Here is a 23,203-nt window from a genome sequence, read left to right as displayed (position 1 = left end):
AGATTTATTTTGCGTGTGTAATATATATACTTAAACACACACACACACACAGAGGGATCATGTGGGCGTGTGCGAATGTAGATATATATTTAATGGGTATATGACCGTATATGAGCACGTGTGTGTAAATATATATATATGTGTGCGTGCGTACGTATCCATATATATATACTTAAATGTTGGGAGCATCCTGTACACGTCTGGAAGCCGGCACGCAATTCTTCTGCCCGCAGCGCAGCCAGCTGCCTTAGGCCCAGTACATGACCAGAGCCCTGCGCAGCAAGTGGCTGCCATGCCACAAGGGCCCGGCCGGGCGCGCTACTCCTGGGCCTGGCCGCCCTCCTCGGCCTGCTCAGCTGAGCCCCCCACCTGGCCCACAGCCTCCTCCAGGCTCCCTGGGGTTTCCGAGTCCGCCCGGGAGCGCTTGAACCTGCGGTCTGGGTACTGGCTGTTGTCGAAAGGCATGCGATGGACGCAGAGGACGTGGGTCTTCAGGTTCCCCTTCTGAGAGGCACTGTATGGGCAGTATCGGCACTGGAAGGGCCGGTGACCTGCACAAAGGACAAAAGGCCGGTTAGTTTTTCACTATTTACAGTAAATGTTCTGGTGAAACACGCCGCAGCTGAAAGCCCTTCTGCTGAAGGAAGTCGCTGCGTGACTTCAGCAAGAATAAGAAATTTGTGCTGCTCGCAATTTGCCTGTTTCAAGAAACTGCATTTTTAAAAGCCTCTGCTTCGGATTTTCGGGAAAAGTGCAGCTATTTTGTCTCCCTCCTCACACCCAGCTGTAAATCCATCAGCCTGTGATCCAAACTAAACTCTTGTAAATACGGTGCAATCATGTACTAGACTGCCTTTCTTTATACTTGTTAATTATCTTTTTTTATTGAAGTGCAGTTCAGGGATGACAGTGTGCAGACCTTTCATCTAATAACCATACTTTGTCTTTGGGTGGGTTTCTGAGTCAAGAACTGTATGTTTTATTTTAATCACACAGATTATTTTTTAATGGAAAGAAATAATGGATTGAGATAACCAAGGCCTCAAACCTGCAAACAGTTACTCCAGTGAGATTACTCCTGTGAGTAAAGAAACACAAGCATAGATGTGTTTGCAGGGCTGGGGCACAAGGTTATCACCAGCTTTAAAATAAATGTCCAAACCAGATTAAAAAAGGAATGTTAATGCACAGAATCTGATAGATGCACTTCTTGTGTGTGAAATAGCAACTGGCTGCAAAATGAAGGCATGAATGAAAGATATCACTTTTAGTAACTCTATCAATATGCTCTCCCATATTTTTCAGATTATTGTGACTTTGAATCTTCATGCTGTATCTGTTTTTGGAGGTTATGTTTCAGCAATCACATTTCAACCTATGCTGGGAAGTTGTTGATGTGTTTTACTGGAACTTTATGAGCTTTGTCTCTCAAATTAACTTAAACCAGGACCATCTGAGGTCAAATGCGCTTAGCTTGCTTTAATTTGCTCAAATAAATGAATAAATAAATGTGCCAGACCATCTACATAAAGCCAGGATAAGTGAAAAACAATACCCTATCTCCACATTTGAAGAGCACATTTTCCTCTGCTGTTGTGGTACTACCCAGCGGGCACAAACCAGACGCTGGTGTAGCAGAAGAGGAGGACTACACTCCCCATTACATGGGAAGGGGCTGGGACCATCTCACCTCCATTTTAGGTGGGAATGTAATGGAAAAGCAAATGGACACTGGTTATGCACTGGTCCAATGTTGCTTGTACAGGAGTAGGAATGTTCCCACAGCACTCACAGCCTGGCTGGGTTTAGCCTTGTGCTGCTGGTGGCACACAAGCATCAGCATCTTGGGCAGAGGAAATTCACCTGAACCAGCAGTGCTTTGGGTTGCGCAAATAATCTGCTATTTTTACTGTAACAACAAAACTACCAGGCTGAGTTCCCCCAAACATTCTGCCTGCTACTCAGAGGAAAGAAGCATCAAGTCCAGTACACAGTTACCCAAGCCCAATGCTTCATGACTACAGGCAAGTTTCCTTTCACAAGGATGAAAAAGTCCTTCCATCCTTTGCTTTTACAATTTAAAGATTGCCAAAAGGGTGGCCAACCCTCAAGGCTTCTAATATGCACGTTTATGCATTAATCTGGGGACAGAGATTGGGTTGATCTCATTCTCTCCTTGGGTAAATAAAGACATTTCCATCAACAACTTCATAAGGAAAAAGCAATGAAATCTACAAGCTGCTAATCTTTACAAAGTTAACTTTCAGTGGAAAATTTCATAGCAATAGCAATGGAAAAAAGAACTACACAGAAAAAGTTACAGAAATTGGATTGGGCTTTTATAGAAAAAAAAATCAACTGAAAGATATGAGGAAATAGTCAAACAAGAGACTGAAGATATCCCTAGTGCCTCTTAGGATCAGTCCTAAAATCAATACAGAACCACAAATATGCTTGAAAAAATTAGAATATATTAGTTTTGAAAACTGGAAGCCCTCTCAAAACTGTATGGATGTGAAGAAGGTCCAGCGAAAATTGTATTTTGTTTCAGAAAAATCTAGAAATACTTGGAAACTCAGGGAAAAAAAAAATCTAATAAAATCATTATATCTCCCTCTTTGATTGTCAGAGAGAGAAACAGTCACCAGAATTCACAGCTGGGTTCTAGATTCTTTCTTTTCGTCTGTTTTTCCCTCCAGGGTAATACCTCTGACCAGAGGGAAATAAGTGGCTGTTGCATATTCTGCTCAGGGAGGTGCTGAAACACTGTGCTCAGGGAGGTGCTGAAACTCTGTGAACACACACTGTGCTAGAAACGACAGATGAAGCGCTGGGTAAAGGAGAAAGAGACTTGCTCTGTGAAGAACTGAAGTGGTTTTTCCCTTTCTGCAAAAGATAAAGGCCTGCCACCATCACAATCACTAGCATGACTGCATCCACAACACAGCACCAGCTCCCTTCCAGTATTCCCTGTGGTTTGTTTGACCATCTGGTGACTGCCCCTTGCTAAGAACGGAAGATGCGCTGCTAAGATGTGACTAATGGTACAACTTGCCCTCGAGCCTTATTTACTCCATTCTTACCAATGCTATGGAAAAAGCCAAAGACTATCCTGCCCGTCTGGACCTTGTATGCTGCTACAGCCAACAGCTGGATGTGCCCAGGACATAATGTCTGGTAACTGCTTCCACCAGCAGCACGCAGGGAGCACACAAAGTGCTGGGCTCCTGGAGCAAGCAGGAATGATGTGCCCGACAGCCACTCCTGAAATGCCTCAGGCACCATGAATCATGGAAAAAATTGGTCAGTTCTAGCTAGAATGTGTACTGCTAGCCAACAACTTGATATCTCACCAGACAGCTCTTAACTCTTTGCCCATAAGCAGCTACCATTAAATGACCAATTTGTTCCTGGACCACCCCCCACAAATTTTAAACAAAGAATCCACAAAGCACGGGTGGAGCTAACAGCCTCATATGTGCCAGGATAGAAGCAAACTCTTTCTGCCCACAACCAAAACAAGTTCAAGCTTGTGTAACTCCATACAGAGAATGTCATTTATTAATTCAATGAACTTTAATAAATCAGACAATATAAAATGCACCTAGACGGATTCAGTTCTTCGTTGCCTCCCCCACAACTTACTTTTTCAGGCCATCAAAACTTCACATCACTGCCTTGTGAAAAGTAAGTACAGAATAAGTTAATTTGTATTGTCACTATGCAGTACAACTGTGGTAAAGAGCACATTCATTTTTAATCTAGTATGAATAATATATAAATATGTATACAGAGTGAGGGTCATAGGAAAGCAAGTAGTACATTGTTTACAGCAGAAGTAGTACAAAAACTAGAGATTATTTTCACTTGCAAAGATAACAATATCTGCAATTTGCTTGTAACTAAGGGGTGAAGGATAATGCCCATTTCTCTTAGGTAGCCCATCCATTAATTATAGCTCAAAAACTTGTTGTGGGCAGCAGGCTCTTAAAATAACCCTTCCTAGATAAGTTGGCAATAAATTTATAATGTTTTATCTAGCAGTGGTTGGTAGGTTCTTTCTTAGCATGCTATAGTTCATATATATTTTACCCAGTATATATCTTCCAATAAAATTATATGAAAGCCCTTATAAAAAAAAAAAAGAAATCTTCTTGATAGTTCAGGAGGTAACATGCAATGCATTGCATTTGTAGTGAAGAGAATTAGGTTAAAGGTGGGCCAACAAAGGGAACAAATTATGGTACATCTTTCTCAGATCAAAAATCAGAAAGTGCGGATAGAGGACAGCATAATGTTTGCAGATGAAATAATCCCGTTACAGAGTAACATGCTACGAAGTATGCGACTAAGTGTGTGAAGGGACTTCGTAATCCTCTGGACCAAAGCTGAGATACTAAGAAAATTGAATTTGCACAAAATAATATTAATAACCAGAAGGGGTGATTACCTTCAGCACCTGCTGAAGCCAGTCCTCTGAAAGCAATCCAAACCTTCTAGGATCAGGCCCAGAAAGGTCAGCAGTGCTGAGATGGTTTGGGCTGTCCCTAATTTTAACTGTACCCTGGAGAGAGCAAGGAGCCTGGGCTGGACATACTTTCTGGGTAGAACAGAGAACCTTGCTCTGGGACCAGTATATAGAAAAGTCCCCCAGTGTTTGAAACTAGTCCATCTTTTAAAAAAATATAAGCTGCTTTGTTAATTTAGACTTTGAGAAGAAAAGTTTGTTTTCTTTCTTTCAAGTTTGTGATCTGATATGTTGCTTTGTGACACATCACGTCAGCCTGCATCAGTCACATCGCGTTAGGTTTCATAACATGGCATGACTGATGCAGTGCAACACAGTGCTTCAACCGAATGGAGTCAGAAAGGCAGGTTTTGAGAAAGCCATGGATCTTAAAGTCTGTTTTTTATGACCATTTAAAGGAAAATGCACTTAAAGCCGGGGCCTGGGATTTAAACAAAGCTGCTACCCATTACTGAGTTGCTAGGGATTCAAATATTTGCCAAACCTATTTTGTTTTGTCTTATCTTTAAAACTCAAACTGCACTGTTGAAAAACATAAAAACTCAATGTCAACGTAGTGTCATTGGGTTACTTACTGTAATCCAAACTGCTAATAGTTCCTAATTTATTAACTTTGATATGGATCCATTATTTAAGATTAGCACAAAGGAATACACAAACGATGGAGAGAGAAAGAGAGATGAATGCTAAAGTCTTTTTCATTAAAAAAAAAATCATTTACATGGTCAAGCTGCATTAATTCTCCACTTCTAAAAATATTTGATCAGCATCCAAATTCTATAAAAAATTCTGCAAAGAAACATCGTATTTTCGTGGTATTACAGGCACATATGTAGGGGTTTGCACTAAAACATAAAAATGGGCATTGGACTAGTCACATGAAGAAGATCAGGAATTTATTCCAGATTGTTAAAAGTGTACTAATCACAGCAAAATCATGGCTTTCTCCCAAAGCAGCAAGAAAATGGTAATTTGAAAGAAAAACGCCAATAATACATCACACAAAAGCCGTCTGTTGTCCCCACTACACCACTTTTTATTATATTGCATATGTGTACATATATACACACAGATACACACATACAGACACACAATTCAATGCATAAATTTAGGGAAAAAGCAGAAGAGCAATAGAATGATGAATAGAAAACAAATGCTATGCAATGTACTATAAATTATAATTAAGTCCCGAATAAAATGTGTTTCTTAGATATGACATTTGTTCCCTTAAATGCAAAAATGCCTATGATTATCTGACAATGTTTTTCCTTAGATGGCCAATGGCTATAGCATTTACTGGGATGCAATATGGCAAACTCATTTCAGATTTCTTTGCTTAGTTTAAGAATATCCTTGTGGTGAAAATCAGAAACAACAGCCATTAGCTCTTTAGAGCAAATAAATGACTCCCTCACTGAGAAATACTTGAAAAGCCCCAAAGGTCTGACTTTCTTGGAGACAAATCTCTTCAGTTCAGATGTTGGACACTGGAGGTCTGGACATGCCCCTGGGCTGCTGTAGCAATCACAAACAACCAGAACTGCCTTGGGCTATGGCCGGGCACTCCTGGCAGGATTGGCTGCAGTGCGATAGGATGGATGGCACTGAGATGCCCTGTCCCAAAAAGTCACTGGTGAAGGGGTCCTTGTAACCACACATCTGTTCCACCCCAAGGTCAACAAGCTGCACGCAAACCTGCATTGAGCCCAACCCCCACAAAAAGAGCTGCTTCAAATATTTTTTCCTATGTAAATTTGCGTCTGAGGCACGATCACATTTCAACAGAAGAATTGCATGTTGCCACAGAAATAGTAACTGGCAAACATGGCCACATACTTTCCACAAAACAAGTCCAAAAGACTTTGAGCCACTCCAAAGCCCCAGCAATGAGGGTTGGGCTGAGGTTATGGCTTTCTCAGACCAGAACCGCCGGCTCCAAGGCACCTTGGTAAGCACTGCCATTTTAAAGTAACGCTATCATAGCATAATAACGAACATTTGCAAAGGGAGAACTATTTTCATTTAAATCTTGGCTAGTGAGATTTCCTTTTTTTAACACATAAATTTTCATAAATACATTTACTATCCACAGCTAACATCCCAAACCCTGTCTGTATTACCCAGGAGAGCAGAATGGCTCTAAAGCAGCTATTCTGATCTGGAGCATAAGAGTATGGATGGGAAAATGCTGAATAAATATATTTGTCCAATAGACAATAATGGCTCTGAGAGTCATTCCATTTTATTGGTCTCAAAATATGCATTTTATGAAACTCCCAAAATACCAGACAGATTAAAGTCCATCCAATCAGGTTCATATATGTAATAAAAGTTTTTATAAAACAATTCAAAAGTATACATTTATTTACACACAGGTCCAGGACCAACCAACGTGGTCTTCTGGGAAAATTACAATATTCTGTGAAGTTTATATGTTTATAGGATTACAAAAAAAAAAAAAAAAAAGAAATTAAATCTTAAAAACTCTCTATTTTATGTTGACCATGAAAAGCTGTACAAACTAAAAGCATTTTCTAAGGCTTTTTTGATGATTTAGTGTAGAAACATATACAGAAAAGCATAAATATCTGCATTTTAGGAAGGCCTAGGAACATTTTCAGCTGCCAAAGGTAAGGCTTTGGTTTGTGTGTTTGCTGTGGGACACCTAAAGCAGCCCACTTACCACCATCCGTTCAAGTAGGGTCCATCATTAATCACAGTTTCAATCCCATAGACAGTCGAAAAATAACTGGAAGAAATGTTTGTTATCAGAGGCACCAGACTAGGACTCATCCCATATTACCTAAACAGTTAACAGAGAAACCTGGTTACCTAAATTCCACCTAGTGAATACAGAGCAGATGCTTCTGGGGCAGCTCAGGTCTGAAAGCATGAACTGCCAACTGGAGAAACCTTTTTCTCTCTGCAGGTTACAGAGAAGACCTTAACTAGGAAAAGATAATTTACAGTTTAAGATCATGGCAAAACACAGCCACCAGCTTCATCCTAAATAAAAGCATTAAGGATGTTTGGAAAGAAATGCCCTAAAACTAGTAGGATTCATCCACCTGTGAAGTCCATCATAGCAGGCTGGTGATCCAGCAGGAGTCCCTTGTAGGGAGCAGTGAGGTGCGTGGCACCATCCCCAGGTCATCCCATAGCTCAGAGCCACCACATTGCCCCTCTGCACTTGTGCACTGCTGGGGAGGAGCAGAGAGCGGCACCCTTGGTCCCCCAGGTGCCTGCGGTGCCGGGGTGGTAAAGGACTGAACCATCACTGGCTGCAGAAGAGCTGGAGCATAAAAAGACCTCATCTGTAAATAAATTATTTCCAGGAATCTTACTTAAAACAAACACACAAACAAACAAGCCAACCCCTCCATTCATTGAAGCAAATTAGACTCTCAGATACCTATGTGGCTTTCTTGAAATATGATCAAAGGTGGAGTCTGTTCTTGATTTAGTATATTATACAGAACTTATACAGAATAGCTATTTCAACTTACTGATGAGTATACCAAAGCGTTTAATGATGACAGGGAAAAGCAAAAGTTGATGCTAAACTCCGTCTTTAGAATGTATTAAAAGATTAAGTTAATTTTACACATTACCCCAAAATCAAAAATTGCATTTAAAGTAACAGTCCAATTCCTGTCTGAATAGATTACACTCACTAATTGTCACACACTGAATTTTTTTTAAAACCAAAAGAGGGGGGAGAAAAACACAACTTGATATGCAAACCAGCCAAAGGTAGATGGGTATGCCACAGAGGCTAACAACCACATGGACACTCGTAATAAAAAGTAACAAGTAGAAACTCCCCTTCACACACATGCTTTAAACTTATTAAACAAATTGGTCATAAAATTATGGTAAATATCACTAATTTAACACTAATGCTTTGTTATGTATAGCATGGAAATTATTTCTATTTGGACATAAACTGAGGAACTTGCTGGCCCTTTGCAGTACACTAAATACAAGACAATTACAAAAGAGCTTAAGTCACCGAGGGTATAATGGAGACTTGCAATTCTGAGGAAAACAAACATTTTACATTTCTTGAAAAGCTGAAAAAAATCACAGGCTTGTTCAGCTCCAGACACTAGACAAACTTTGCTTCTTTTTCAGGGGAGTAAGATTTTCACACAGCAACTTTTGACGTAGAAGGGAAAAGGATCTTTCTTGGGGGGGGGGGGGGGGGGGGGGCGGCGGGAAGGAACCCAGCCAAAAGGTTCTTAAACAAATATGAAACATTACGTGAAGCTTGTAAAGCCAGAATTCCCCTGAAAAACAGCTTCAGACTTTGCTCTCTACAGACTCACCCGTGTTGAGCGGGTGGCCGTGCCCAGCAGCACCAGCCTGGTTCTGGCCGTGACAACATGAGTTACAAGCCTGGTGCCTCAGCGCACTCCAAACAAGGTTAGTGGGAATGTTGTCATTGATTGAGCTTGAAATGTCAGACTATCATTGTCCCGTGCTTTGGTAAATTTAATTACATTTAATTTTTCATATTTATTTACTTTGTTTTATACACATAAGTGGAGGACAGAGCTCTTAACAAGGGCACTCGGTACCTGTTGTAAAGAGTAAGCCGCAATGAATTCTGACTGAATTTATAATGGCAATGGTTATGATTCAGAAACTCTTCAATCGCAGTCTGCTTCCTAACCCTAAACTCACAACATTTGGCCCAAACCACAAGCATTAGCCTGCAACTCTTGCAGCATCTATCTTATGTATCCCCCAATCCCAGAGGCAAGGCCATGCAGCCAGGGAAAGGAGCGCCCGGGAGCAAGCAGCTTGCAGCTCCCGACAGCATTCCTCCTCCCCACCTCCCATTCCATGCAGGCTGCAGGTCTTGGAGGTAAGCAGCAGGTTGCTCTTTAAGTTTAAGAAACCCCGAGCTCTTCTGTATATCAAAATTACATCTTCAGAGTCCCACCTTTTCTTTACTTACATATTTCACTTAATTGCTGTCTATTCGCTCCTTTACATGTTTTAATCATGTTAATAACAGTGCATTCACATTCTAACCCCTTGAGCAAAATGTTTTGGTTTTCCTATTAGGTCATTCATAAGTTTTCTGTCTGATGTTATATCATATTGTTTAATTGTCTCAGTAAATATTTATTATTTCAGGAAGCATTTAGGACTTCTAGTATGAAGCTCTATTTTGATTTAATGTAGCTATGATATAAACACTGTACTGGTGGCACTGGGATTTTCATGCAGCTCAGAGTTGCTAATAGGAAAGGCCTTGCCAGTGATTATATTTCGCTACCAAATAGCCTTTATTCTGCCTAGCAATTCATAAATGCAATAGCATTTTCTTTTTCACTCTGGGCAACTGTCTTGAGCTTATTTATTTTATTTGGTGGAATGGAATTTTAAAAAAAATCCCATACTCAGCTTTCTAAAATTTTCCTGTCCACATTTCAATATGTCATGTCCTCAGCTGGCTCAGAACAGGGCACTGCACAGTCTGCCCCATGTGAATGGCTGCCCCTGAATGTACAGAAAGGCAAAAACCAGGAACCCTCCACTAGTCCCATGTCCCACCAGTCACCTAAACCAGAGGACACAGAGCAAGGCATGTGCTATTAAGTTTGCCGAAGGGGGACATGAAGATAGAATGATTGCTTTCTGCATGTATGATGCCATGTAGGATGAACATGTTCTCCTTTAATTGCAGCTGTTATGTAACTTGGGTAATTTAGGTGGTATTTTGTGACATTATACCTTTTCACGAAACTTGCGACTCTCTATCTACGACATGTTACTAAAGAGACTGAGGTAATACAAACCATTTTAAGTAAATAAATACCCAGCTCACTAATAGCTAATCCTTCAAGTTGCCCAAAGTGGCTCACAGCCCCACTCCTCATTCTGCTGAACTGCCCCCAGGACCCACTCATGGGGTTTTGTCTGCCTGGCCTGCAGCACGCCTGACAGACATACAGGTTGTGCCTTGCCAGATGCACCTCATATGCAGGTGAACAAGTGGAACATGTGCACTTGCACAAATAACATTTATTTTTATCATATCCCATTCGATGAATCAGGAGCTCAAACAGTAAAAATTAAGTCTGCAAAAGATAAATTGAGCATTAACTTTTCTGGACCTCTCCCTCTGCAAAGTACTGTTGAGGTTGTCACAGAAAAAGCGTCTTTTTTATTAAGTCCCAAAGGAAATGTTTTCTCCCCTTCTCCTTTTCTTTTCTATAAAAGGCTCTCTAAAATGAAAGGTGTCAGACTTTGCTTTTTCTTCTTGGCATGATCCAGAACGTATGGCTGAGGAATGACAGATGTCTGCAACCAGCTGCAATGAAGCATGCTAAAGTTTCAGTCTAATCCACTTATTTCACTGCAGTCACGTAAACCAAAACAAATGGGCAGTGCCTTACATTATAAAAACACAGCAGCATTACTTTGTTGCATAATGTAGCTGATACGCCATCTTTTTATCATTTTTCCTACTGCAGAAAGAATTCACCTCTTTATTAAAAACAGCCCCTGAAAGTTCTCCCGTTCTGCTCTCCTCTATTTTTTTCTTTTAGTGTCACAGCAGTCTTGCGATGCCCCATGCATTACTCAATACACTGCTATTAGAAGAGTACTGTAATATTTTTCTAGGGAAGACTGCTTTTGCCTTTTTTAAAAGCAATCCCATTCAAAAGCCACGAGGTCTGATTCTGTTCTCACATCCTCTTCACGACCCTGCAATTTTAACGCATCCGAGCAGGTCTGACCAAGGTCAGGACTGGACCTGCCACCACACTCGCACACGTGGCGGCAGAACAAGCTTGTCGCACTCCTGCCCTTGATGGATTAAAAAAAAAAAAAAAAATCCCCCTTCTGCCTTTCAGTGATCACACCGGGACTGCCGGCAGGTAGGCAGCCAACAACCTGGCTCTACTGGGGTCACCTCCTGCAAGAAACTAGGCGCTCTCCATCAGGAGGGAGGCACGGGGAGCCCCCCATCCCCGCAAGACCCGCAAGCAGCAGCAAGCGGTAAGCGAACATGGCACCGCTTCCTGCAGAGGGAGACCCTGCCTCTCCCCACTGTGTAGTGCAGCAACCTTTTGAACCCTCTCTCCTTTAATCCTCGTAAGGAAAGAGAAAGGGTAAGGAGGCATGTGGTTCTCCCCCTGCCAGCAGTTTCAACAGCTGTGAAGCACTCTTTCAGCGCAATTCATAAAAAAAGATGTGTTGGATTTCGCCTATGGCAGAATGGCGTACGATTTCTGGCCCTTCAGGCTAAAACAATAAATGCAAAGAGGAAAATTTGAGATTTCCCCCCTTAAACTTCCCACAACAACCTCAGCAAAACCACATGACTTGTCTTGTACAATCTCCCTGGTGTTTTCAGTGCTACTTTGGCAGGAAATCAGAATTACTGTTATATAAATTCCATCTGATGCCAGAGCTACCATCTGTGAGTAAAACTGCTTCACCTACGTCTGCCGGCAAAGCCACTCTCCCAGAGACAAGGGAGAAGGGAAAAAAAATTTGATTAATTTGCAGAATGCTTGTGATTTGCTCATATATTATTATAACTGCTCATCAGCACATGACAAATTCCCAGCACTCTGCACAGGAACCCGTTCAGTTTCAGCAGTTTTTTGCGTCGGCACCTGACAGACTGCAGAGCCACTAATGACTTTCAGATGCTTACAAACAGTAATTCTATCTTCAGAATAAAAAGAAAAATCCGTAGGAAGAAAAGAACGGACTTAGTCTATTCCATTTCCTTCCTGTATATCAACATGATTTAACTCTTCAGGGCAGCCGCGGTTCCAAGATCACAACACGGCTGCTACTTGCCTGTAGGAGACAAAGACTGCCAGTCCCGGGGGGCAAGGTGAAAGCAAAAGCCGGTCTCCAAAGGCTCTCGCTGCGCCAGCTCCACCAAGAACGAGATACAAAGCAGGTACTCCAGGAAAAGGCACACCTACTCCGAAATCAAGCCCAGGCTCTCCTCAAGGCTTCTGAATTCTATATATATTTTCCTATTTTAATACTTCTGATAACCTTTTGCATTTTCAGGGAACGCATCTGCTTCCTAACTGCAATTGAAATGTTCCCCCCCCCCCTTTAAAACTATGATTATGCTTTCTGAAGCACTGTCTGTGTGCTTGATTGCCTGTTTTAGATTAGAGATTTTAGCAAGGAAACAAAGACTTCAGAGTGCACATCAGTCCTGCATATGAGAAACCACAGAAGGAATAAGCAATAAAATGTGATGCACCATCTGTCCACAAACAATAACCTGGATGTTCTGAAGGCTTACAAATTATTTAGCACACAACCTCACCGAATTATAGGACCTTTAAATAGAGCAATAGACTAGGAATGAGAACCTCTTTGATGTCCTTTTGTGCTTTTCTTTTTTTTTTTTTCCAAACTCAGCCCTCGATTGATTGCTAACAGTTGAGGTATTTCTCAATGACTGTTGGAGCAAGTTGATTTTTATTAAGTAGCTCTCCATAGAATATTTTGCCACAGACTTAAGCAGTGGGGTATACACCACCTCTCTGGCCCTAGCCTGCTGCAGATTGTTAATCAAAAGACAGTCTAAAAGAATAGTCGGTGGGGAAATTCAGTCCTAAGGGCAAAATCCTGCCCTCAGTATTCATACGCAGCTCCCGCTGGCTTCCACAGGGTCACGCGGGAACGCACAGGAAGGAATCTGACTTTGTTAAGTACTAGATGGTTTTTGACTGGCCTTTTGTGAAATAAACCTTTAACAAAAAATCTTTTTTTTTTCTTTTTTTTTTTTTGGCAAAATTGTATCCTGTTCCAATTAAAAATAAAAATGACATTTTTCTTAGCTGTCACACTGAAGCACAGTGATCTTGCATGCAAAATGCATTAGCAGCTGAGCACACTTCAGGTATTGTAAACTGGAGTATGTCAAAGCTACTGGATCCCCACAGAAACCTGGCATCCCTCCATACTGTGCAGATATACCAAAAGCAAGACATTCAGATACCTGCACCTGTGATAGAGGATTTGGGTTCACCATATTTAACTGTGAGATCATGGCAAAAATAACAATAACGATACTTTTTAAAAATTAAAAAAGAAAACTAAAATAGAAAACTACATTTCTTTTTTTTTGAACCTGCAGTGAACTGCAGAATTTGTAGATCTACTGCTTCACTCATCTAAATTCCTGACTTTTTAGTGAGCACTAGCATTTATTTTACCAGTCAAAGCATAACTTTAGACCCATACTCTGATATAAATCAGCACCCCTTAAAGCCATCCACTTCATTTTACAAAAGAAGAGCTTTGCTACCATTTATTAACAAACTGCCTTAAATATTCCATTTACTTTGGCTTTTATAGATTTTTTTTTTTTCTGCAGGTTTTCTTAACACATTTCCCAAGCTGGTTCACAGCTGGCAAACATCCAGACCCACCTACCCATGGTCTTCTTAGTGTGTCCTTTACTCTGTTGTCTAGTTTGCAGACCAAACTCCAAATAAAAATTAAAAATAGATGTTAGAAGACAGAATATTTTTATCCTATTCTCTTTGACAAACAGGGCCAAGAGGGATGTAACTGTATAATTAACTTTAGATGTGCCTAATGTAACTCCATTATCATTGATGAGTCTTATGGAAAGACACTGAGAGGGAAATGTGCCTTCTAGAGTTTCATTGTGGAGCCAGCACTATTAAAGAATATTTCAGTATTTAGGCCCTGATTCAGCAAATTACTGAAGGTTATGCATAATATAAAGCCTGTAAGTCATCCCGCAGACGCGTGTGGGAATGCACGCAGGCTCGCATGGTGCATGAGCGTAAGTTGCCTCTGAACCAAGGCCTCATCATGTAACCCTTACTTACAATGATTCATAAAAGATACAGGAAGATTGTCTTGGGGCTAAAAGCTGACACATGGCATTGTTTCATTTTGAACCCGCATTCCTTTTGTATTTATTCTTGCATTTATCTTTACGTGGTATTGGTTCCTGGTGCAGAAGGATGGAGGGCCCTGAGGAGGACACCAGCCCCATCACCTGCACCGGCAGTGCTGCCAGAGCTGCCTCTGCCAGCGGGAGGCCATCGGCTGCTAATTGGGAGGGTGGCAATTCTAATGTCACTGTGGGTCCCCCTGAGCCCAGCTGGTTGTCACATGGACCAACAAACACTGCGACTGGCCAGCACGAGCAGGGCTCAGACCCGGAGCTGAGGAATGGCATTAAATCTCACCCAACCACCTCACCAACACTGATGGCATGCAGCAAAGGCCACGTGATCAATATGTACCAAATCCACCAGATGGTAAAGAAAAAAAAAAAAAATATATATATAAAATATATAATATACAGAGGACAGTAATATACATTACTGAGGTGTTTTGTTTTTTTTCCCTCCATAAAATTGTAGAAGTCCGTAATAATGAAGTTGCCCTAGGCAATGGGACAAATTACGTGTTTTGTTCTTTCAGGTATTTTTTTTTTTTTTTTTTATGATTTGGAGTAAAAGCGATCCTCATCTATCTCTGCAGAAACGAAGTCAAGCGCAGCGTGTTGTGCACATAGGTAGCAAAAAGAAGAAAATGTCCATGCCACCGGTGCCTAGCAGTGCTGCCAAACCCTGCTGCCTATGGGAGAGCCGCTCCATCTCGAGCAAACTTCATCGGCTTCCATCAGCTTCTAGGAAAGGTTTACTTATATGAAATCAATGTCAGGCTCTGGGCTTTCAAGCAAACTGATACCCACCCGGGTGTCTCTGTGTATAAACCAAAATCATTTTGCAACAAAACTAATGTATACAGTGGTTAGAGGGGGGCAAAATATTTGTCTTCTCAAGAAGCCATGCAATTCCTCTGATTTCAACAAATAATCTGACCCAGATAACTTTTCTCTATTCACTGTTATGCTGATCGGGACAAAGAGGGCTGTAAATGTACTTAAACAGACAAGTAAAAAAATTTAACCTGTGGTTTAACTTAAAGGTCAACTCAATACATATTGAGAAGTCAACTGAAAATCTGCCATTAAATATAATCACTCCTCCAATGATTGTAAATACTGTGTGGAAATATTCATCTGGAGCAAATCCTGATATCAGACGAACACAGGACTGGAGGTGCATGGTGATGCAGGAGAGCAGGGCTCAACCTTGTGCACAGAGCCCTTCCCATCCACTACGTTTGGGTATCAGGACTCAGGCCACTGAAAAATCTCCTTTAAATTCCATAAGATGTGATGAACATAATAAGATTTTATAATAATAATAATAATAAATAAATAATAAAAAAAAGTTTTTCTGGGTTTCTGTTTGGACTTTTTCCAGCTTTCCGGATTCCTGCTTTCAAGCATTTCCCATAGCAGCAAATGCTAGAAAGTTACTTTCTCCTAAAAGGAAAGGAGCGAAATTTTTCTGTAATCACGTGGCTACTGCAGCGAGAGCCTTCCAGATACAGGTAAGTGCCCTGATCTTGCAGCCGCAGCACAACCAGCAGCACCACGGGCGGCAGAGGAGCCTGAGCCACCCCTCCTGCCTCACCGCCCAGTGTGGGCGGCCCTCCCCAGCTCCATGCATGGCATGGGTGTTCACATCCCTGCACCAGTTTTCCTTTCTTTAACACAAAGAAGTAAATCGAATAAGGCTTATCTAGCATTTTATGCAAGCACAAACTTATTCTTTAAATTTTTATATATGGAAGGTACGTCACAGGCAGTATCTTCTGCAAAAATGTTACTGGGGGAAAAAAAAAAAAGACACAAAGGTCAGATTTAAATCCTGAAGGTAGCATAAAAAAAATTAAACTGTGCGTGTATATTTTTATACAGCATGTGTCCTGACAGTGTCGCCATCAGCATGGGCTTCAGAATTCATAATCCACAGTGCTATTTTTTAAAATAGTTTGATTTGTTTATTAACTGTGCTTTCCTATTTCCATGAGATATAGGCATCGACAGTGAATAGACCTTTTCTAATTGAACTGATAGCTTGAAAGTGAACATGTCCTTGAATTTACACTGAAAGATAGACAGTGATTATTTATAATAAGGGATTTAGTCAACTGTCTTTCCATTTGTACAGCAAGGACTTTATCAACAGACTATGTTTAGGTAAATAGTGCCAAATAAGATAAATTCTGTATTAAAGGACGAATGTCTCGCGGTGTCAGATGTACAAGGAAGAGACGTTGGTTGATGATATGTCCTGTAAGTATAAAGGAGAGTATTAAGATAACACTTTATGCTAGCATTAATACATCAAAGTTCTGAACTGACCTGTTTCATCCAAACTGAATGTAGGATGCTCCTAATTCCTAAGATTAATTTAATACAAAAAAAAAAAAAAAAGCATTTAGCCTTATGTCCTGTTTTGCAGCTTTATAAGAATTGCTGGATTTGCAAAATAGCATTACTGTACGTATGGTAATAAATGGTCTATGTTTGTCTAGCCAGAGTTGAAGCCTTTCTTCAAAAACATGCGCGCGTGCGCGCACACACATAACTCTGTCTGCGAGCTTGCTTTGCCCACGATATTAGAGCCAAGCTATCTCCTTGCTGAAGGGCCTATTTGTCTGCTTTAAGTGAAATCACTCAATTCTCAAAAGTCAGTGGAGGACTTTGGAAGGGGGAGGGCTGGGAGAGGCCACTCCAAATAAGTTCCATTAATCAAAAGACACAGTCTAATGTAACTAATATTTTACAATTAGAGAAGACAAGATGGAACTAAAAGCCATCTATCTCTCTTACACCACATGATCATCGATTCATAATCAGAAGACTGAGAGTCGCACAAAGATGCATTTACAGGGGCTGGGGGAGGGGGCTTGGTCTGAGCCGGAGATAATGAACACGATGAGAAGGAGCGGCACTGAAGGCTGAGGAAAGATGACACAGTGGTTCAATGGTGACGGATGACACGAAGATGAGTACTGATACCTGACAGGCAGCGAATGATGACTGCAGTCCTTTCCCACCATTATGATCCTCAATTATCTTGGTAAGGACTAAGAAAAAAAAACCAAGAGGCTCAGCCCATCCGTTTATTTATAAGCCGTGATAATGCTAGATTGTGCCATGCTGCTGGGAAAGGCCACCTTTTCACAATTTGATCAGCACTTCATAGGAGCTGTAGTTTCCATTGTCAGCGCTCATGGGCACAAGGGGAAATGGGTAAAATACAGTACTTGTCCATCTGTTTTGTAATAAAATTCCTAAATCTTCAAAGGGAGTTATTTTTTTTCTTTCACTGCCACCTTCAGGAAAAAAAAAAAAAGAAAAAAATCCTAGGCTGACCAAAAAAATCAAATAGAAGAGAGAAAACTCGCTTTGTATTTGCACGTAGAATTAGCAGGCTGCAGCTCACACTCCTGAAATTACATGCACAGATTTATACAAATGCATAAGACGCGGCGGGAAATGAGCCAGCGTGAGCAAGAGCTGGAGCTGAGAGGAGTGCAGGAGCAAAATGAAGAGGAACTTTTAAAGGTTCCTCATTGATTTAGGGAATTATTAATAAAAAGGGAAGAAAGTTCACTCAAGACTGCTTTGTAGTTGCAGAATATGCCACAGGCTAGCATTTCGATACCAAAGAATATGCCGTTCTGCTACATTATTTATTTTTAAAGACACAGATCTCCTAGCTATGTTGGAGTCATTGCTTTTGAGAAAAAGAAAAACAAATTAAGATTAATGTTCTACACAGCTCCTGATAGCAGTAAGTATTTGATCAGAACAATTCACATTTAAATGTTGACACATTAAAGATCATATTTTGGAAGAAATATTGCTTCTTCATGCCTTAACCACAGCTTTCCCTTCTTGTCCCCTTCCCCCTTTGTCCTCTTGGAAAAACCATGTACACCATAGATATATATATAGATATATAGATATATAGATATATACACCAAGTACACACAACATAGCAACATATTTCCCAGCCATGAAAAAAAAAAAAAAAAAAGGAAAAAAAAGGTCAAAAATAGCTCTGCTTCTTTGCTTTGAAGAAAAATCACATGTACTGTACAGGTCACATATGCTCTGCAATTCCGCTGCCTTTTTCCTCAAGCAGCTTTACCCGAAGGAGCGGGCTGCGTGGTTTAGCAATGCTTGGTGCAGACCAAGCCCGGCTGCTGTGCCTTTGGGTTGGCCACAGTCCTGGATATCACAGGAACGGGCCGGTGGACCTGCTGGCTGCCCTACCTGCTAAGCTGGGATGGGAACACAAAGCCATCTCTTGTACCGGCTTCCTCACACAAGAATGAGCATGAAGCACCAGGTGGGTAGCCCAAGCCCAGCTACTCGTCAAGCACGTTGAACACCGACCTGCGAGGCTTCACCTGACTCAATGCAAAATCTTTCCCTGGCCCCAGGACTGTTGGTACCACAAGTCTTCTGGCAAAACCTGCCACTACCTGCACATCAGAAGGGAGATGTGTTACATGTAGCCCCCAGTCGCACCAGGCTTGTTGGCCAAGTGGCCTGCAGTAATGAGCATTAAAGTTCAGCTGGTGCTCCTCCATATCAGAGATGTTTAGGGTGGAGAAGCTCTAGATTTTGGCCACATACATTAAATAAAATAATAGATGGAGAAAATAATAATAATAGCAAGAATTAGCCTAAATAAACCTGCAAAGGCTTCCTTCAGTGATTACTGCCTTCCAGCCCTGAGTGTGCATGGGACTGCTTGGGCTTAACGGGCACCAGGGGTGCGAGTGGCTCCTGTTGGCAACCTCGATGCTGGGGGAAGGCAGGGATATAAGAGGACATATGTCCGCAGGGCTACACAGGGCACCATTTGGTTGACAAACAGCACGTCCCCAAAGAAGTGAAACTATATTATGTGACATACGGTACCTTTTATGAAGCTGCTTTTTAATTTTGATGGCTCCTTGCACAGAGAATACACATGCTAGACCAGGTTTGAAAGCAACACACAGAACAAACCGCACTCGGGGCTACTGTACGATAAATGCAATATTCATCTCACACACACTGTGTGCACAATGAGAAGCCTTGTTGGTACAAGACTATAAATATTCTAAGAAGCATTTCCCAGATTTCCATTTAGGAATCCTAATTATTAACAAATGTCCTTAATCTGCCCACTTCATACATCTGAGATTTAAGACAGGTTGAATCCATGATCATCACCCTAATTAGCCCAAACTAAAGGCTCCACACAAGAAGTATTGTTCTAATGTATGCATCTTAACAGCAATTGATCAAATATTGTAAAGATATAAATGGTTTTCATAAATAAAATATCCTCAGATCCTCAAAAGTGATAACAACAGACATTATGAAATCCATTTTCTGAGCTTTTTGTTCCCCCTCCCCCCCCCCCCCCCCCCCAAAAGCACACACTTGACTTATGCACAAGTTGGACCCATCTCCCTGTAAGGTTATTTCAGGATTTCTAGGGATACATCTCTAATGCCAGTAAATTCACAACTGTATAAAATTGGCCTATCATAGTGATTAATTGGGCTAACTTAATCTATACCTGCAAATTAAGTAATTGCACACACAAATAACCAATTTAGCATGTGCATGCAGTTGTCTAATTTGCACATACAATCATACTCTTTGGGTAAATGAGGTACACAATCATGAACACTTTTTCTGCCCTTGTCTGCATTCATAAATTCTTTGAAAAAAATATCTCATTCTTTGCACTGAATTCAAAGAAACAAATATTTATTATATCTGTCAATATCACTTCTTTTCTCCAAATGGCAATCAGGACAAACTACCTACACTTATGAACTAGAAGGCAAACTAATAAAAAGGATAACAAGGAAATGAAAATACCTTACATTGTACAATTAAGTTAGGCTCGATTCACTTGTTTTTCTTTGAACACAACTCCATAAAGTATGACTATAGGAACTTGGGTTGAGTACACACTGAAAGACTGAAGGTTTAAAATAGATTTTGAAAACTAGTTTCTTAGTTTTATTAGTTTTATAGTAGAAGATTTAGTTATTAACAGGGTATTAAGAAACTGTTATTAAGAGAAGTATGAGGATCTGAGGGGTGTTCAGCCAGTGGTTTGGATCATGAGGACAACGTAACACCTGCCGCTCAGCACATATAGACTAAGGTTTCCCTTTGTATTACTCCCACAGCTTTGAAACTGTGGCAAATAAATATTAACACCTGAAAGCCGCATTAAGAATCCCATGCAAATTTAAGTAGGAATAACCTTCAAAAAGAGAAAGGGGGGGGGGGGGGGGGGGGGGGGCAGGGGGAACGAGGCTAGAAACAAGCGGGCAGCTCCAAAAGAAGGAAAGGGCTGGGCACCCCACCACTGAGGGGGCCGCGGAGGGGCCGGGCCCAGCTCGGGGCGCCGCGGGGTGGTCTGCAGCGACACCGCGAGGCGCGGGCGGCGCAGCGCAGCGCGGGGCCGCCTCCAGGCCCTGGTCCCGGTCCCGGTCCCGGCGCCCCCGCGGCCGCTCCGCGCCGCCAGCCGCGCAGGGAAGGGGGGCGCCAAGCGGAGCCGGGGGCGCAACGCGGCCGCCCCCGGGCCTCCGAGGGCCTCGGGGTCGGGGAAGGCCGCAGGGGGCAGGCCGGAGCTGCCCGATCCGCGGGAATGGCGGAGGGCTGTTGGGCCCCACGTTGCGCAGCGCTGCAGGGTGTAATTTTAGGTGGCATGGCTGACAGGGGGGCTTTGCTCCTTGTTTCAGTGTTAGCTGTTGCACAGCTAATTGGCTGGCTTAGGAGAAATACATCCTAACTCCTGTCATTCTACATCAAGACTATTAGGGTCAGGAGGCTTGTGACCTTCTGCGGCCTCCCCAGGCCCAGAGCACAGCCTGAGGCCCGGGACAGCCCCGCAGCTTTGGGCTGGGAGCAGGGTTTGCGCCTCGCCCCATCCCTTGTGCCTCAGGAGAGGCCAGTGCTGCTCGCCTGGGCCTTCAGCAGTCTCTGCTGCATGGCTGGCCCTGCCACAGCTCCCGCTCCTTGCTGGGGCCTGGTCATACTTCCAGCTCCTCTGCACACACCGCCAACTTCAAAAATCAGATAATTAGCAACAGAAATAGCATGGCACTGTCCTTTCTGCACACACAATAAAGCCCAAGCATTGGCACAAGTCTCCCACTCCCCATCTCATGAGGGTGAAGCTTCCCCCGGTGCAAAAGCTGTGGATAGGCCGAGGCTGGGCTATGGAGCATCCCCAGGAGGGCCAGTGCCAGCTGCACACAGAATTAATCAGAAAAAAAAAAAATAATAGATAAATCACATCACTGACTGACTCAATTCCTGGATTATAAAGCCAGAAGGCACCACTGAGGTCACTCTTGACCTCCCTACTCCTGCAACCTAGGGGACTTCCCACAGTTAGCTGGTCCGTTGAGCTGGAGGGTGGGGGCTGAAGCAGAGCATAACTTTTAGAAAAAGGCCCTGTCTTTGTGACAGAACTAGACTTGGATAAACTGAAGGTGAACCCTGGGATCTTCTCACTCCAAGGCATATGTGGTGTAGTTGATCGTTTTTGTAACTTGTCTTCAAACCCATTCAAACAATCATGTCTTTGTAAGGCCAATACAGCCATGGAAGTGGAGACCATGCCAGCATTAGCTGCAGAGATCACAGCCTTCAGCAGGCTCTGCTGAGACCTGCAGGATTGCACTAACGCCACAGCCAACAAATGCATGTTCTTCAAGTACACGTTCCCCACAGGCATTGTGCTGTTTTAAGAGGTGCTGCTGCTCAGCAGTTAAATGTATAGCCCTTCTTTAAGTGTGACTTCTGAACTCGCATCGGTCTTTAATTAAATTCCTTCTATGTGATTGTGTCCAATGCCCGGAGTCACAAATTGGTACAGAGGGATGTGGATAACTGTCCTGCCACCACATATCTGCTCGTTAACCACAGCCTCTATGCTACCAGCAGGCTCTGCGAGTAGCCAGATTTTCCACCATGCAACTGATTTAAAAAAGAAAAAAAAAAAACAAAAAAAAAAAACAGAAAAACACAGGCCCAAGAACTGGACTGTTCAGGACTCACCATTAAATACCCCTTTTATAATAATCTGTAGTGTTTTTCAACAGTAAATGTTAAACTGATTTTGGAAAGGTGTTGGGTGCTGTATTCCACTATGCTTCTGGTTTGTAAAGCAGTGCTGGAGGTGACCAGCACTCCTGGGGTCACGCCAGGAGGCGGTCGCAGCCAGGAACGAAACCTGAGGTGCTGGAGTTTAGCAGAGCACTGAATCCACATTTCCAATGTCAGAGCTCCCTACTAGATGGGCAATTTTTAATCCATTCAATATGCGCCGTATATTAATTTCCAAATATTAATTTGGAACCGTTCATTAATTTGGAATCAGTGTACTTGTAGTAATCAAAATGTCACATTGCAGAGAAGCAAAAGCATACAGAAGTCTGCTACCTCAACCTTGCTACTTCTACCAAACTGACTTAAAATCCCATCAAAAAAAAAAAAAAAAAAGAATCACACCAAGTGTGACAAGATTTGGTTTTGGAAATATATATTGATTAGCATTAATTATGTTTTCCACTATTAATTCTTTATGAAATGAGTCTGAGCTGATCTATTTCATTATTTTCCCTAGACAGAAGGAAGCTTGTTAATTATTTTAGGTCACAAGATTGCCTTACTTCCAGCTTTCTGAAAGTTCATCTTCCAAAATTTAATAAAAGCCATACTTAATTGAAGTCTCTACT

The 23,203-nt window shown here is 42.0% G+C and overlaps 1 protein-coding gene across 9 annotated transcripts in view; it reads right to left on the bottom strand.

The window, feature by feature from the left end:
* Positions 1–23,203, bottom strand: part of ZNF536 (zinc finger protein 536) — a 341,577-nt gene that overhangs the window by 2,354 nt on the left and 316,020 nt on the right. For all 9 annotated transcript variants that reach the window (XM_040571232.1, XM_040571230.1, XM_040571233.1 and 6 more), the window contains one exon: positions 1–551. This exon is cut by the window's left edge. In XM_040571232.1, coding sequence (XP_040427166.1) covers positions 319–551 — 233 coding nt within the window. In that variant the 3' untranslated portion in view covers positions 1–318. The remainder of the gene's footprint in view (positions 552–23,203) is intronic.

The sequence above is a fragment of the Cygnus olor genome, chromosome 12 (genome assembly GCF_009769625.2).
Source record: "Cygnus olor isolate bCygOlo1 chromosome 12, bCygOlo1.pri.v2, whole genome shotgun sequence".
Classification (NCBI taxonomy): Eukaryota; Metazoa; Chordata; class Aves; order Anseriformes; family Anatidae; genus Cygnus; species Cygnus olor.
The sequence above is the reverse complement of the archived record's forward strand: the minus strand, read 5'-3'. Positions and strand labels throughout refer to the sequence as shown.